A 16,749-nucleotide genomic window follows, 5' to 3' on the forward strand; every position below is an offset into this window, starting at 1 on the left:
GTACCTGTAACTTTAGCCCCAGTATAAGGGGTAGCAGGGTAGTACCTGTATCTTTAGCCCCAGTGTAAGGGGTAGCAGGATAGTACCTGTAACTTTAGCCCCAGTATAAGGGGTAGCAGGGTAGTACCTGTAACTTTAGCCCCAGTGTAAGGGGTAGCAGGGTAGTACCTGTATCTTTAGCCCCAGTGTAAGGGGTATCAGGATAGTCCCTGTATCTTTAGCCCCAGTGTAAGGGGTAGCAGGATAGTACCTGTATCTTTGGCCACCAGGCCAGTGTAAGGGGTAGCAGGGTAGTACCTGTATCTTTAGCCCCAGTGTAAGGGGTAGCAGGGTAGTACCTGTATCTTTGGCCACCAGGCCAGTGTAAGGGGTAGCAGGATAGTACCTGTATCTTTAGCCCCAGTGTAAGGGGTAGCAGGATAGTACCTGTATCTTTAGCCCCAGTGTAAGGGGTAGCAGGGTAGTACCTGTATCTTTAGCCCCAGTGTAAGGGGTAGCAGGATAGTACCTGTATCTTTAGCCCCAGTGTAAGGGGTAGCAGGGTAGTACCTGTATCTTTGGCCACCAGGCCAGTGTAAGGGGTAGCAGGATAGTACCTGTATCTTTAGCCACCAGGCCAGTGTAAGGGGTAGCAGGGTAGTACCTGTATCTTTAGCCCCAGTGTAAGGGGTAGCAGGATAGTACCTGTATCTTTAGCCCCAGTGTAAGGGGTAGCAGGGTAGTACCTGTATCTTTAGCCCCAGTGTAAGGGGTAGCAGGGTAGTACCTGTATCTTTAGCCCCAGTGTAAGGGGTAGCAGGGTAGTACCTGTATCTTTAGCCCCAGTGTAAGGGGTTGCAGGATAGTACCTGTAACTTTAGCCCCAGTGTAAGGGGTAGCAGGATAGTACCTGTAACTTTAGCCCCAGTATAAGGGGTAGCAGGGTAGTACCTGTATCTTTAGCCCCAGTGTAAGGGGTAGCAGGATAGTACCTGTAACTTTAGCCCCAGTATAAGGGGTAGCAGGGTAGTACCTGTAACTTTAGCCCCAGTGTAAGGGGTAGCAGGGTAGTACCTGTATCTTTAGCCCCAGTGTAAGGGGTATCAGGATAGTCCCTGTATCTTTAGCCCCAGTGTAAGGGGTAGCAGGGTAGTACCTGTATCTTTAGCCCCAGTGTAAGGGGTAGCAGGGTAGTACCTGTATCTTTGGCCACCAGGCCAGTGTAAGGGGTAGCAGGATAGTACCTGTATCTTTAGCCCCAGTGTAAGGGGTAGCAGGATAGTACCTGTATCTTTAGCCCCAGTGTAAGGGGTAGCAGGGTAGTACCTGTATCTTTAGCCCCAGTGTAAGGGGTAGCAGGATAGTACCTGTATCTTTAGCCCCAGTGTAAGGGGTAGCAGGGTAGTACCTGTATCTTTGGCCACCAGGCCAGTGTAAGGGGTAGCAGGATAGTACCTGTATCTTTAGCCACCAGGCCAGTGTAAGGGGTAGCAGGATAGTACCTGTATCTTTAGCCCCAGTGTAAGGGGTAGCAGGATAGTACCTGTATCTTAAGCCCCAGTATAAGGGGTAGCAGGATAGTACCTGTATCTTTAGCCCCAGTGTAAGGGGTAGCAGGATAGTACCTGTATCTTTAGCCCCAGTGTAAGGGGTATCAGGATAGTACCTGTATCTTTGGCCACCAGGCCAGTGTAAGGGGTAGGGTAACTCCAGCTGTCCCTCTGTCCAGACCCTCTGGTGTTACTGAACTCCCAACGCTTCTGCTGCAGCTGCTGGAGCCAGTACTGCATCACCTGGCGGTTAGGGGCCTGGAACAGAGACACAGAGACACAGGATTAGGGGGGTTAGGGGCCTGAAACACAGAGACACAGGGTTAGGGGCCTGAAACACAGAGACACAGAGACCCAGGGTTAGGGGGGTTAGGGGCCTGAAACACAGAGACCCAGGGTTAGGGGGGTTAGGGGCCTGGAACACAGAGACCCAGGGTTAGGGGGGTTAGGGGCCTGAAACACAGAGACACAGGGTTAGGGGCCTGAAACACAGAGACCCAGGGTTAGGGGGGTTAGGGGCCTGAAACACAGAGACCCAGGGTTAGGGGGGTTAGGGGCCTGAAACACAGAGACACAGAGACACAGGGTTAGGGGGGTTAGGGGCCTGAAACACAGAGACACAGAGACACAGGGTTAGGGGGGTTAGGGGCCTGAAACACAGAGACACAGGGTTAGGGGGGTTAGGGGCCTGAAACACAGAGACCCAGGGTTAGGGGGGTTAGGGGCCTGAAACACAGAGACCCAGGGTTAGGGGGGTTAGGGGCCTGAAACACAGAGACCCAGGGTTAGGGGGGTTAGGGGCCTGGAACACAGAGACACAGGGTTAGGGGGGTTAGGGGCCTGAAACACAGAGACCCAGGGTTAGGGGGGTTAGGGGCCTGAAACACAGAGACACAGGGTTAGGGGGGTTAGGGGCCTGAAACACAGAGACACAGGGTTAGGGGGGTTAGGGGCCTGAAACACAGAGACACAGGGTTAGGGGGGTTAGGGGCCTGAAACACAGAGACACAGGGTTAGGGGGGTTAGGGGCCTGAAACACAGAGACCCAGGGTTAGGGGGGTTAGGGGCCTGAAACACAGAGACCCAGGGTTAGGGGGGTTAGGGGCCTGAAACACAGAGACACAGGGTTAGGGGGGTTAGGGGCCTGAAACACAGAGACACAGGGTTAGGGGGGTTAGGGGCCTGAAACACAGAGACCCAGGGTTAGGGGGGTTAGGGGCCTGAAACACAGAGACACAGAGACACAGGGTTAGGGGGGTTAGGGGCCTGAAACACAGAGACACAGGGTTAGGGGGGTTAGGGGCCTGAAACACAGAGACACAGGGTTAGGGGGGTTAGGGGCCTGAAACACAGAGACCCAGGGTTAGGGGGGTTAGGGGCCTGAAACACAGAGACCCAGGGTTAGGGGGGTTAGTGGTCATGTTTAGGGTCAGGCATGTAGTTGGAGGGGGACTTTGCATCGTGTTATACTGGATGTGAGAGTTGTCTGGAGAGGACGAACTCCCTGCTAGTACAGGTGGGAAAAAAGGCTGGCCCTTTCAAACTGATTGGTCTGCAGCCCTGTCAATCACCCTTCAAGCTTCCACTCATTCCAACCAATCAGGGCACTTGCACGCACTTCAGGGCGCCGCCCCGCACACCTTACATTAGAGCGTACTTTGCAGTATTGAGAAGATAAGTGTTTTGATACTGACAGACTTTCACATGCTGTTTCCTAACCAAAGTGTTGTGTGCGTCCATTGGCATGTACGTTTGGGGATATTTGGTGTGATGATGAATGTTGTTCATACCTGCCCTGCGCTAGGTGTTTGGAGATAAGTAAGATACGTTGTAGTGTTGTTTGCTAGAACCAGCTAATGCTAGAATTGTTTGTGCATGCACCCTGTGCATGCTAATAGGTGTTACAGTCATTATCATTGCTGAAAGTGTGTTTGAGTGCAACTAGCATACTCAGTATGTGTATCAGCAAAGGTTATATTGTTTGTATGTTACCGCTGTTATATATAGCCTTAAATGTTACTGTTCTATTAGAGAGCACCATTGATTAGTTTCTAGAGGTTCCAGGATGTTCTATTAGAGAGCACCATTGATGAGTTTCTAGAGGTTCCAGGATGTTCTATTAGAGAGCACCATTGATTAGTTTCTAGAGGTTCCAGGATGTTCTATTAGAGAGCACCATTGATGAGTTTCTAGAGGTTCCAGGATGTTCTATTAGAGAGCACCATTGATGAGTTTCTAGAGGTTCCAGGATGTTCTATTAGAGAGCACCATTGATGAGTTTCTAGAGGTTCCAGGATGTTCTATTAGAGAGCACCATTGATGAGTTTCTAGAGGTTCCAGGATGTTCTATTAGAGAGCACCATTGATGAGTTTCTAGAGGTTCCAGGATGTTCTATTAGAGAGCACCATTGATGAGTTTCTAGAGGTTCCAGGATGTTCTATTAGAGAGCACCATTGATGAGTTTCTAGAGGTTCCAGGATGTTCTATTAGAGAGCACCATTGATGAGTTTCTAGAGGTTCCAGGATGTTCTATTAGAGAGCACCATTGATGAGTTTCTAGAGGTTCCAGGATGTTCTATTAGAGAGCACCATTGATGAGTTTCTAGAGGTTCTAGGATGTTCTATTAGAGAGCACCATTGATGAGTTTCTAGAGGTTCCAGGATGTTCTATTAGAGAGCACCATTGATGAGTTTCTAGAGGTTCCAGGATGTTCTATTAGAGAGCACCATTGATGAGTTTCTAGAGGTTCCAGGATGTTCTATTAGAGAGCACCATTGATGAGTTTCTAGAGGTTCCAGGATGTTCTATTAGAGAGCACCATTGATGAGTTTCTAGAGGTTCCAGGATGTTCTATTAGAGAGCACCATTGATGAGTTTCTAGAGGTTCCAGGATGTTCTATTAGAGAGCACCATTGATGAGTTTCTAGAGGTTCCAGGATGTTCTATTAGAGAGCACCATTGATGAGTTTCTAGAGGTTCCAGGATGTTCTCTTAGAGAGTATTATTGATGAGTTTCTAGAGGTTCCAGGATGTTCTATTAGAGAGCACCATTGATGAGTTTCTAGAGGTTCCAGGATGTTCTATTAGAGAGCACCATTGATGAGTTTCTAGAGGTTCCAGGATGTTCTATTAGAGAGCACCATTGATGAGTTTCTAGAGGTTCTAGGATGTTCTATTAGAGAGCACCATTGATAAGTTTCTAGAGGTTCCAGGATGTTCTATTATACAGTGCATTCGGAAAGTATTCAGACCCCTTGACTTTTTCCACATTTTGTTACGTTACAGCCTTATTCTAAAATGGATTACATAAATAAAAAATCCTCATCAATACCCCATAATGACAAAGCGAAAAGTTTTTTTTACACATTTTTGCACAATTATTACAAATAAAAACAAATACCTTGTTTACATAAGTATTCAGACCCTTTGCTATGAGACTTGAAATTGAGCTCAGGTGCATCTCATCCATGAGATGTTTCTACAACAACAAAAAAAACAGGTCTCCCTCAAGAATTACCCTGTATTTAGTGCCATCCATCATTCCTTCAATTCTGACCAGTTTCCCAGTCCCTGCCGATGAAAAACATCCCAACAGCATGATGCTGCCACCACCATGCTTCACTGTGGGGATGGTGTTCTCGGGGTGATGAGGTGTTGGGTTTGCGCCAGACATAGCATTTTCCTTGATGGCCAAAAAGCTCAATTTTAGTCTCATCTGACCAGAGTACCTTCCATATGTTTGGGGAGTCTCCCACATGCCTTTTGGCGAACGCCAAACGTGTTTGCTTCCGTAAAGCCCAGCTCTGTGGAGTGTATTGCTTAAGGTGGTCCTATGGACAGATACTCCAATCTCCGCTGTGGAGCTTTGCAGCTCCTTCAAGGTTATCTTTGGTCTCTTTGTTGCCTCTCTGATTAATGCCCTCCTTGCCTGGTCCATGAGTTTTGGGGGGCGGCCCTCTCTTGGCAGGTTTGTTGTGGTGCCATATTCTTCCATTTTTTTAAATAATGGATTTAATGGTGCTCCGTGGGATGTTCTAAGTTTCTGATATTTTTTTATAACCCAACCCTGATCTGTACTTCTCCACAACTTTATCCCTGACCTGTTTGGAGAGCTCCTTGGTCTTCATGGTGCCGCTTGCTTGGTGGTGCCCCTTGCTTAGTGGTGTTGCAGACTCTGGGGCCTTTAAGAACAGGTGTATATATATATACACTGAGATCATGTGACAGATCATGTGACACTTAAATAAAGTCCACCTGTGTGCAATCTAACTAATTATGTGACTTCTGAAGGTAATTGGTTGCACCAGTTCTTATTTAGGGGCTTCATAGCACAGCAAACTTGTCTGTTATTTATTTTTTAGAATCTTTTGAAACAGGTAATTTTTTTCATTTCATTTCAACAATTTGGACTTTTTTATATGTCCATTAAATGAAATCCAAATAAAAATCCATTTAAATTACAGGTTGTAATGCAACAAAATAGGAAAAACGCCAAGGGGGATGAATACTTTTGCAAGGCACTGTAAATAAGGTATTTCTGTATAAGGTCCCACAGTTGACAGTGCATGCCAGAGAAAAAACTAAGCCATGAGGTCGAAGGAATTGTCCGTAGAGCTCTGAGACAGGATTGTGTCGAGGCACAGATCTGGGGAATATAATAAGTATTCAGACCCCTTCACAAATCTCTTTTTAATCAATTTTAGAATAAGGCTGTAATGTAACAAAATGTGGAAAATGTGAAGGGGTCTGAATACTTTCCGAATGAACTATATATACACAGTACCTATCAAAAGATGACACACCTACTCATTCCAGGGTTTTTCTTTATTTTAACATTTTTTCTACATTGTAGAATAATAGTGAAGACATCAAAACGATGAAATAACACACATGGAATCATGTAGTAACCAAAAAAAAGTGCTAAACAAATCAAAATATATTTTACATTTGAGATTCTTCAAATAGCCACCCTTTGCCTTGATGACAGCTTTGCACACTCTTGGCATTCTCTCAACCAGCTTCACCTGGAATGTTTTTCCAACAGTCTTGAAGGAGTTCCCACATATGCTGAGCACTTGTTGGCTGCTTTTCCTTCACTCTGCCGTCTGACTCATCCTAAACCATCTCAATTGGGTTGAGGTCGGGTGATTCTGGAGGCCAGGTCATCTGATGCAGCACTCCATCACTCTCCTTCTTGGTAAAATAGTCCTTACACAGCCTGGAGGTGTGTGATAGTCCCCACTATGCCCAAACCAGATGGGATGGCGTTTCACTGCAGAATGCTGTGGTAGCCATGCTGATTAAGTGAATTCTAAATCACAGACAGTGTCACCAGCAAAGCACCCCCACACCATCACACCACCTCCTCCATGCTTTTCGGTGGAAACCACACATGTAGAGATCATCCGTTCACCTACTCAGCGTCTCACAAGGACACAGCGGTTGAACCAAAAACTCTCCAATTTGGACTCCAGACCCAAGGACAAATTTCCACCGGTCTAATGTCCATTGCTCGTGTTTCTTGGCCCAAGCAAGTCTCTTCTTATTATTGGTGTCCTTTAGTAGTGGTTTCTTTGCAGCAATTCGACCATGAAGGCCTGATTCACACAGTCCCCTCTGAACAGTTGATGTTGAGATGTGTCTATGACCTGAACTCTGTAAAGCATTTATTTGGGCTGCAATTTCTGAGGCTGGTAACTCTAATGAACTTATCCTCTGCAGCAGAGGTAACTCTGGGTCTTCCTTTCCTGTGGCGGTCCTCATGAGAGCCAGTTTCATCATAGCGCTTGATGGTTTTTGTGACTGCACTTGAAGAAACTTTCAAAGTTCTTGAAATGTTCCAGATTGACTGACTTTCAGGTCTTAAAGTAATGATGGACTGTCGTTTCTCTTTGCTTATTTGAGCTGTTCTTGCCATAATATGGACTTGGTCTTTTATCAAATAAGGCTATCTTCTGTATACCCCCCTACCTTGTCACAACACAACTGATTGGCACAAACGCATTAAGAAGGAAAGAAATTCCACAAATTAACTTTTAAGACGGCACACCTGTTAATTGAAATGCATTCCAGGTGACTACCTCATGAAGCTGGTTCAGAGAATGCCAAGTGTGTGCAAAGCTGTCATTAAGGCAAAGGGTGGCTATTTGAAAAATATATATTTTTGATTTGTTTAACACTTTTTGATTACTACATGATTATATATGTGTTATTTTATAGTTTTGATTTCTTCACTATTCTTCTACAATATAAAAAATAGTAAAAATTAAGGAAAAAATTAAGGAAAACCATTGAAACTTTTGACTGGTAATGTATGTGTGTACAGTGGGGAGAACAAGTATTTGATACACCTCCATGCTTCACAGTAGGTATGGTGTTCTTTGGATGCAACTCAGCATTCTTTGTCCTCCAAACACGACGAGTTGAGTTTTTACCAAAAAGTTCTATTTTGGTTTCATCTGACCATATGACATTCTCCCAATCCTCTTCTGGATCATCCAAATGCACTCTAGCAAACTTCAGACGGGCCTGGACATGTACTGGCTTAAGCAGGGGGACACGTCTGGCACTGCAGGATTTGAGTCCCTGGCAGCGTAGTGTGTTACTGATGGTAAGCTTTGTTACTTTGGTCCCAGCTCTCTGCAGGTCATTCACTAGGTCCCCCCATGTGGTTCTGGGATTTTTGCTCACCGTTCTTGTGATCATTTTGACCCCACAGGGTGAGATCTTGCGTGGAGCCCCAGATCGAGGGAGATTATCAGTGGTCTTGTATGTCTTCCATTTCCTAATAATTGCTCCCACAGTTGATTTCTTCAAACCAAGCTGCTTACCTATTGCAGATTCAGTCTTCCCAGCCTGGTGCAGGTCTACAATTTTGTTTCTGGTGTCCTTTGACAGCTCTTTGGTCTTGGCCGTAGTGGAGTTTGGAGTGTGACTGTTTGAGGTTGTGGACAGGTGTCTTTTATACTGATAACAAGTTCAAACAGGTGCCATTAATACAGGTAACAAGTGGAGGACAGAGGAGCCTCTTAAAGAAGAAGTTACAGGTCTGTGAGAGCCAGAAATCTTGCTTGTTTGTAGGTGCCCAAATACTTATTTTCCACCATAATTTGCAAATACATTCATTAAAAATCCTACAATGTGATTTTCTGATTTTTTTTTCTCTCAATTTGTCTGTCATAGTTGACGTGTACCTATGATGAAAATTACAGGCCTCTCTCATCTTTTTAAGTGGGAGAACTTGCACAATTGGTGGCTGACTAAATACTTTTTTCCCCCCCACTGTAGTTCCTGCTCCAGGCAGGCCTATCAGAGTAGAGGCTGGGCGTGGTTTAAACTTACCCAGCCTATCGCTGGCGTTCATGCTGGTCCCAGTCCCTTGGCGCTCCACTGTTGTCAGGCGTTAGTTGCTTTCTGCAGCTTGTCTCCATAGTCAGCACCCATAGACACAGTTTCCTGTTCCTGAGATTTCAGTACTTTCCCACCCTAACTGTGCTCTATGTACATATGTCCTTGGTACCCCTGACTCAGTACTGGTACTCCCTGTATATAGCCATGCCATATGTCCTTGGGCAGTTCAACAAAGAGGTAAGTATTTGATACACTGCCGATTTTGCAGGTTTTCCTACTTACAAAGCATGTAGAGGTCTGTAAAAATCCAGAAAATCACATTGTATGATTTTTAAGTAATTAATTTCAATTTTATTGCATGACATAAGTATTTGATCACCTACCAACCAGTAAGAATTCCGGCTCTCACAGACCTGTTAGTTTTTCTTTAAGAAGCCCTCCTGTTCTCCACTCATTACCTGTATTAACTGCACCTGTTTGAACTCGTTACCTGTATAAAAGACACCTGTCCACACACTCAATCAAACAGACTCCAACCTCTCCACAATGGCCAAGACCAGAGAGCTGTGTAAGGACATCAGGGATAAAATTGTAGACCTGCACAAGGCTGGGATGGGCTACAGGACAATAGGCAAGCAGCTTGGTGAGAAGGCAACAACTGTTGGCGCAATTATTAGAAAATAGAAGAAGTTCAAGATGACGGTCAATCACCCTCGGTCTGGGGCTCCATGCAAGATTTCACCTCATGGGGCATCAATGATCATGAGGAAGGTGAGGGATCAGCCCAGAACTACACGGCAGGACCTGGTCAATGACCTGAAGAGAGCTGGGACCACAGTCTCAAAGAAAACCATTAGTAACACACTACGCCGTCATGGATTAAAATCCTGCAGCGCACGCAAGGTCCCCCTGCTCAAGCCAGCGCATGTCCAGGCCCGTCTGAAGTTTGCCAATGACCATCTGGATGATCCAGAGGAGGAATGGGAGAAGGTCATGTAGTCTGATGAGACAAAAATAGAGCTTTTTGGTCTAAACTCCACTCGCCATGTTTGGAGGAAGAAGGATGAGTACAACCCCAAGAACACCATCCCAACTGTGAAGCATGGAGGTGGAAACATCATTCTTTGGGGATGCTTTTCTGCAAAGGGGACAGGACCACTGCACCGTATTGAGGGGAGGATGGATGGGGCCATGTATCGCGAGATCTTGGCCAACAACCTCCTTCCCTCAGTAAGAGCATTGAAGATGGGTCGTGGCTGGGTCTTCCAGCATGACAACGACCCGAAACACACAGCCAGGGCAACTAAGGAGTGGCTCCGTAAGAAGCATATCAAGGTCCTGGAGTGGCTTAGCCAGTCTCCAGACCTGAACCCAATAGAAAATCTTTGGAGGGAGCTGAAAGTCCGTATTGCCCAGCGACTGCCCCGAAACCTGAAGGATCTGGAGAAGGTCTGTATGGAGGAGTGGGCCAAAATCCCTGCTGCAGTGTGTGCAAACCTGGTCAAGACCTACAGGAAACGTATGATCTCTGTAATTGCAAACAAAGGTTTCTGTACCAAATATTAAGTTCTGCTTTTCTGATGTATCAAATACTTATGTCATGCAATAAAATGCAAATTAATTACTTAAAAATCATACAATGTGATTTTCTGGATTTATGTTTTAGATTCCGTCTCTCACAGTTGAAGTGTACCTATGATAAAAATTACAGACCTCTACATGCTTTGTAAGTAGGAAAACCTGCAAAATCGGCAGCGTATCAAATACTTGTTCTCCCCACTGTGTATGTGTATATATATATATATATATATATATATATATATATACACACACACACACACACACACACACACACACACACACACACACACACACACTACCGTTTAAAAGTTTGGGGTCACTTAGAAATGTCCTTGTTTTCCATGAAAACATACATGAAATGTGTTTGAATAGGAAATATAGCAAAATGAATAGGAAATGTAGTCATTGACAAGGTTAGAAATAATGATTTTTAATTGAAATAATAATTGTGTTCTTCAACTTTGCTTTGGTCAAAGAATCCTCAATTTGCAGCAATTACAGCCTTGCAGACCTTTGGCATTCTAGTTGTCAATTTGTTGAGGTAATCTGAAGAGATTTCATCCCATGCTTCCCGAAGCACCTCCCACAAATTGGATTGGCTTGATGGGCACCCCTTACGTACCATACGGTCAAGCTGCTCCCACAACAGCTCAATAGGGTTGAGATCCGGTGACTGTGCTGGCCACTCCATTATAGACGGAATACCAGCTGACTTCTTCTTCCCTAAATAGTTCTTGCATAGTTTGTTGCTGTGCTTTGGGTCATTGTCCTGTTGTAGGAGGAAATTGGCTCCAATCAAGCGCCGTCCACAGGGTATGGCATGGCTTTGCAAAATGGAGAGATAGCCTTCAAGATACCTTTTATCCTGTACAAATCTCCCACTTTACCACCACCAAAGCACCCCCAGACCATCACATTGCCTCCACCATGCTTGACAGATGGCATCAAGCACTCCTCCAGCATCTTTTCATTTGGTCTGCGTCTCACAAATGTTCTTCTTTGTGATCCGAGCACCTCAAACTTCAATTAATCTGTCCATAACACTTCTTTCCAATCTTCCTCTGTCTAGTGTCTGTGTTCTTTTTCCCATCTTAATCTTTTATTTTTATTGGCCAGTCTGAGATATGGCTTTTTCTTTGCAACTCTGCCTAGAAGGTCAGCATCCCGGAGTCGCCTCTTCACTGTTGACGTTGAGACTGGTGTTTTGCGGGTACTATTTAATGAAGCTGCCAGTTGAGGACCTGTGAGTCGTCTGTTTCTCAAACTAGACACACTAATGTATTTGTCCTCTTGCTCAGTTGTGCACCGGGGCCTCCCACTCCTCTTTCTATTCTGGTTAGAGCCCGTTTGCGCTGTTCTGTGAAGGGAGTAGTACACAGCGTTGTACGAGATCTTCAGTTTCTTGGCAATTTCTCGCATGGAATAGCCTTCATTTCTCAGAACAAGAATAGACTGACGAGTTTCAGAAGAAAGTTCTTTGCTTCTTTAATCAGCACAACAATGCTAACACAATTGCAAAATGGTTTTCAAATGATCAATTAGCCTTTTAAAATTCTAAACTTGGATTAGCAAACACAACGTGCCATTGAAACAGGACTGATGGTTGCTGATAATGGGCCTCTGTACGCCTATGTAGATATTCCATAAAAAATCAGCCGTTTCCAGCTACAATAGCCATTAACAACAGTAACAATGTCTACACTGTATTTCTGATCAATTTGATGTTATCAATTGCTTTTCTTTCGAAAACAAGGTAATTTCTAAGTGATCCCAAACTTTTGAACGGTAGTGTACATATATTTATTTATTTATATTTTATTTCACCTTTATTTAACCAGGTAAGCCAGTTGAGAACAAGTTCTCATTTACAACTGCGACCTGGCCAAGATAAAGCAAAGCAGTGTGATAAAAACAACAACACAGAGTTACATATGGGGTAAACAAAACATAAAGTCAAAAATACAACATAAAATATATATACAGTGTGTGCGAATGTAGTAAATTATGGAGGTAAGGCAATAAATAGGCCATAGTACTAAATAATTACATTTAGTATTAACACTGGAATGCTAGATGTGCAAAAGATGATGTGCAAATAGAGATACTGGGGTGCAAAAGAGCAAAATAAAAAACAATATGGGGATGAGGTAGTTGGGTGGGCTAATTTCAGAATGGCTGTGTACAGGTGCAGTGATCGGTAAGCTGCTCTGACAACTGATGCTTAAAGTTAGTGAGGGAGATAAGAGTCTTGTTAACACAGTGTCCAATGGGCCAGATGTATAGAAAATTGTGTCGTCCGCATAGAGGTGGATCTGAGAATCACCAGCAGCAAGAGCGACATCATTGATATACACAGAGAATAGAGTCAGCCCGAGAATTGAACCCTGTGGCACCCCCATAGAGACTGCCAGAGGTCCAGACAACAGGCCCTCCGATTTGACACATTGAACTCTATCTGAGAAGTAGTTGGTGAACCAGGCCAGGCAGTCATTTAAGAAACCAAAGCTATTTACTCTGCCACATGATTCAACAGGCTACATTATATTCCATATGATTCAACAGGCTACATTCTATTCCATATTATTGAACAGGCTTCATTCTATTCCACAGGCTACATTCTATTCAACATGACTGAACAGGCTACATTATATTCCACATGATTCAACAGGCTACATTATATTCCATATGATTCAACAGGCTACAATATATTCCATATGATTCAACAGGCTACATTCTAGTCCACAGGATTCAACAGGCTACATTCTAGTCCACAGGATTCAACAGGCTACATTCTAGTCCACAGGATTCAACAGGCGACATTCTAGTCCACATGACTGAACAGGCTACATTATATTCCACATGACTGATCAGGCTACATTCTATTCCATATGATTCAACAGGCTACATTCTATTCCATATGATTCAACAGGCTACATTCTATTCCATATGATTCAACAGGCTACATTCTATTCCATATGATTCAACAGGCTACATTCTAGTCCATGTGATTTAACAGGCTACATTCTATTCCACATGACTGAACAGGCTACATTCTATTCCATATGATTCAACAGGCTACATTATATTCCACATGATTCAACAGGCTACATTCTAGTCCATATGATTCAACAGGCTACATTATATTCCACATGATTCAACAGGCTACATTCTATTCAACAGGCTACATTCTATTCCACAGGCTACATTCTATTCCACATTATTGAACAGGCTACATTATATTCCATATGATTCAACAGGCTACATTCTATTCCACAGGCTACATTCTATTCCACATTATTGAACAGGCTACATTATATTCCATATGATTCAACAGGCTACATTATATTCCATATGATTCAACAGGCTACATTTTACATTTACATTTTAGTCATTTAGCAGACACTCTTATCCAGAGCGACTTACTCCAGAGTGCATACATTATATATTTTTGCATACCCCTTGTGGGAATCAAACCCACAACCCTGCCGTTGCAAACGCCATGCTCTACCAACTGAGCTACATCCCTGCCGGCCATTCCCTCCCCTACCCTGGACGACACTAGGCCAATTGCGTGCCGCCCCATGGGTCTCCCGGTCGCGGCCGGCTACGACAGACCCTGGATTCGAACCAGGATCTCTAGTGGCACAGCTAGCACTGCGATGCAGTGCCTTAGACCACTGCGCCACTCGGGAGACTCATTATATTCCATATGATTCAACAGGCTACATTATATTCCATATGATTCAACAGGCTACATTCTAGTCCACAGGATTCAACAGGCTACATTATATTCCACATGACTGAACAGGCTACATTATATTCAACATGCTACATTATATTCAACAGGCTACATTATATTCAACAGGCTACATTATATTCCATATGATTCAACAGGCTACATTTTATTCCACAGGATTCAACAGGCTACATTATATTCTGTAACACGAGATGCAGTTGATACATTGTAACAATACTCATACCACACCACAGATGATACATTGTAACAACACATTCATAAGCACACACCAATGACAGTTTCCCAACATATTGTCACTTAGTTGCCATTATGTACCAATGCATGTGGGCCATACTTCCTAAAACTACAGGCCATAATAAAGGGTGTGTCTATAACTTCTTCTTCTTCTACAGTGACAGCTATTGTTATGCAGCAAAATCATTGTTTTAGTCAACTGTAGGCGTGTATTCACCCATCTTGACATGGACGTGCATTTAACATCAAACTACGCGTAACTATAGAATGACGTAAACAATGTAGATCATATTTACCTTGAGTAGAAACTCCTTCCCCGCGGTGCGGATCTCAAACTGCCCCTCATCACCCTCCACATCATAGCTGAAGCTGGCTTCGCCTATCGCTATGTGCCCCAGCGGCAAGGCGTCTTGGGAGTCTTGAAGTAATACAAATAACATTTCCTCTCGTCGTACACAAACCAGCGGAGTTTAAACCCCCGCAGCGGCCCTTTTCCAGCGAGTTTAGTCAAATAACCGCAAAGTTTCGCAACCGGGTCCTTCGGTGATTCGGGTTCGCCCGCGTCCACCAACTTGGAGGCCTGAATTGATGGCTCCCGTGTAGAGTTCTCCTCTCCGCCAGCCTCTTCGTGCATCTTTCCCCCAACTTTCTTCGCCTTGGCTCGTCACAGCGAATGCACGGTCACAGATTATCCATTATATTGACCAGATACTTAAGTGGCCGCTCCAACATGAAAAAATAAATGTCTTCAAAAATGGAAGGCAGTCGGAAGGAGTCAAAATTAGGTGGAACCATTCAGCATTGTGAACCTAGCGACAATAGGGTCACTTGAGCATAAGGTTAGATTTCAAAATAAAAGTCCACCAGATTATTATTTTTTTCACGACTTTTTCTGATTTTAATCACAAAGGTTATAGTTTAATTGACTTAAACATACATTTATTGAAAAAAAAATATATATATATATATATTATTGAAATCAATTAACAAAGATCGATTTACTGTCTATTTTTTATTTGTTACTACTATAATGATAAAACAATAACAGCACTGTTACTGGAAGTATATATGGTTTTAAACTACTGTCAACTCTTAACAGAACAGGATTTAAACATGTTTTGAAGAGAACATTTTCACATTGGCCCCGTCCAAGGGTAACTTTTTACAGGGCCACAGTGTCTCCCGACCCCCCTGTGTCTCAGTCCCCTAGGTGCCCCCTGGCCACAGTGTCTCCCGACCCCCCAGTGTCTCCCGACCCCCCTAGGTGCCCCTGGCCACAGTGTCTCCCGACCCCCTGTGTCTCAGCCCCTAGGTGCCCCCTGGCCACAGTGTCTCCCGACCCCCCTGTGTCTCAGTCCCCTAGGTGCCCCCTGGCCACAGTGTCTCCCGACCCCCCTGTGTCTCAGTCCCCTAGGTGCCAGGGGCTAGGATCAGTCACTCTGTCCTGTCTGGGCATGCTCTCTCTAATTCCCCTCTTGGAGGACTGAGCCATAGGGCCATGCCTCAGGACTACCTGACCTGACGACTCCTGGCTGTCCCCAGTCCTCTCCCTCCCCTCCCCTCCCGGAGGACCTGAGCCATAGGGCCATGCCTCAGGACTACCTGGCCTGACGACTCCTGGCTGTCCCCGTCCCCAGTCCAGTTGTGTTGTTTGTGCGCTCTCTCTTCTCTCTCTCTCTCTCTCTCCTCTCTCTCTCTCTCCTCCTCTCTCTCTCTCTCTCTCTCTCTCTCTCTCTCTCTCTCTCTCTCTCTCTCTCCTCCTCTCTCTCTCTCTCTCTCTCTGTCTCTCTCTCTCTCTCTCTCTCTCTCTCTCTCTCTCTCTCTCTCCTCTCTCCCCTCTCTCTCTCTCTCTCTCTCTCTCTCTCTCTCTCTCTCTCTCTCTCTCTCTCTCCTCTCTCTCCCTCTCTCTCTTTCTCTCTCTCTCTCTCTCTCTCTCTCTCTCTCTCTCTCTCTGTCTCTGTCTCTCTCTCTGTCTCTCTCTCTCTCTCTCTCCCTCTCTGTCTCTCTCTCTCTCTCTCTCTCTCTCTCTCTCTCTCTCTCTCTCTCTCTCTCTCTCTCTCTCTCTCTCTCTCTCTCTGTACTGTTAATTCTATAGACGTTTTCTCCAATAAAGGTTGTGATATTGAATCCTCAGACACTCTGCTAATAGGATCTGGTGTCATACCATGAAGATGTGCGTAATTCGATAGTGTTTTGGAGGAAAACCAACTGTTCCCAGACTTATTTATGGATGTGCTGCTGGAGCCCATCATGGTGAAAAACACAGCAATGACAAACTCACTAGGTTCCCTGACAT

General features: G+C 44.7%; 1 protein-coding gene across 1 annotated transcript in view; it reads right to left on the reverse strand.

The window, feature by feature from the left end:
* Nucleotides 1-15,258, reverse strand: part of LOC311122853 (TBC1 domain family member 2B-like) — a gene marked incomplete at its 3' end in the record, with an annotated part of 86,335 nt that extends 71,077 nt beyond the window's left edge. The window contains exons 1-2 of the mRNA XM_084197168.1: nt 14,750-15,258; nt 1,646-1,787 (exon numbers count right to left, since the gene is read on the reverse strand). Coding sequence (XP_084053294.1) covers nt 1,646-1,787; nt 14,750-14,893 — 286 coding nt within the window. The remainder of the gene's footprint in view (nt 1-1,645; nt 1,788-14,749) is intronic.
* Between the last annotated feature and the right edge of the window lie 1,491 nt (nt 15,259-16,749).

The sequence above is a fragment of the Coregonus lavaretus genome (assembly GCF_964263955.1).
Source record: "Coregonus lavaretus genome assembly, contig: HAP1_SCAFFOLD_2146, whole genome shotgun sequence".
Taxonomy (NCBI): Eukaryota; Metazoa; Chordata; class Actinopteri; order Salmoniformes; family Salmonidae; genus Coregonus; species Coregonus lavaretus.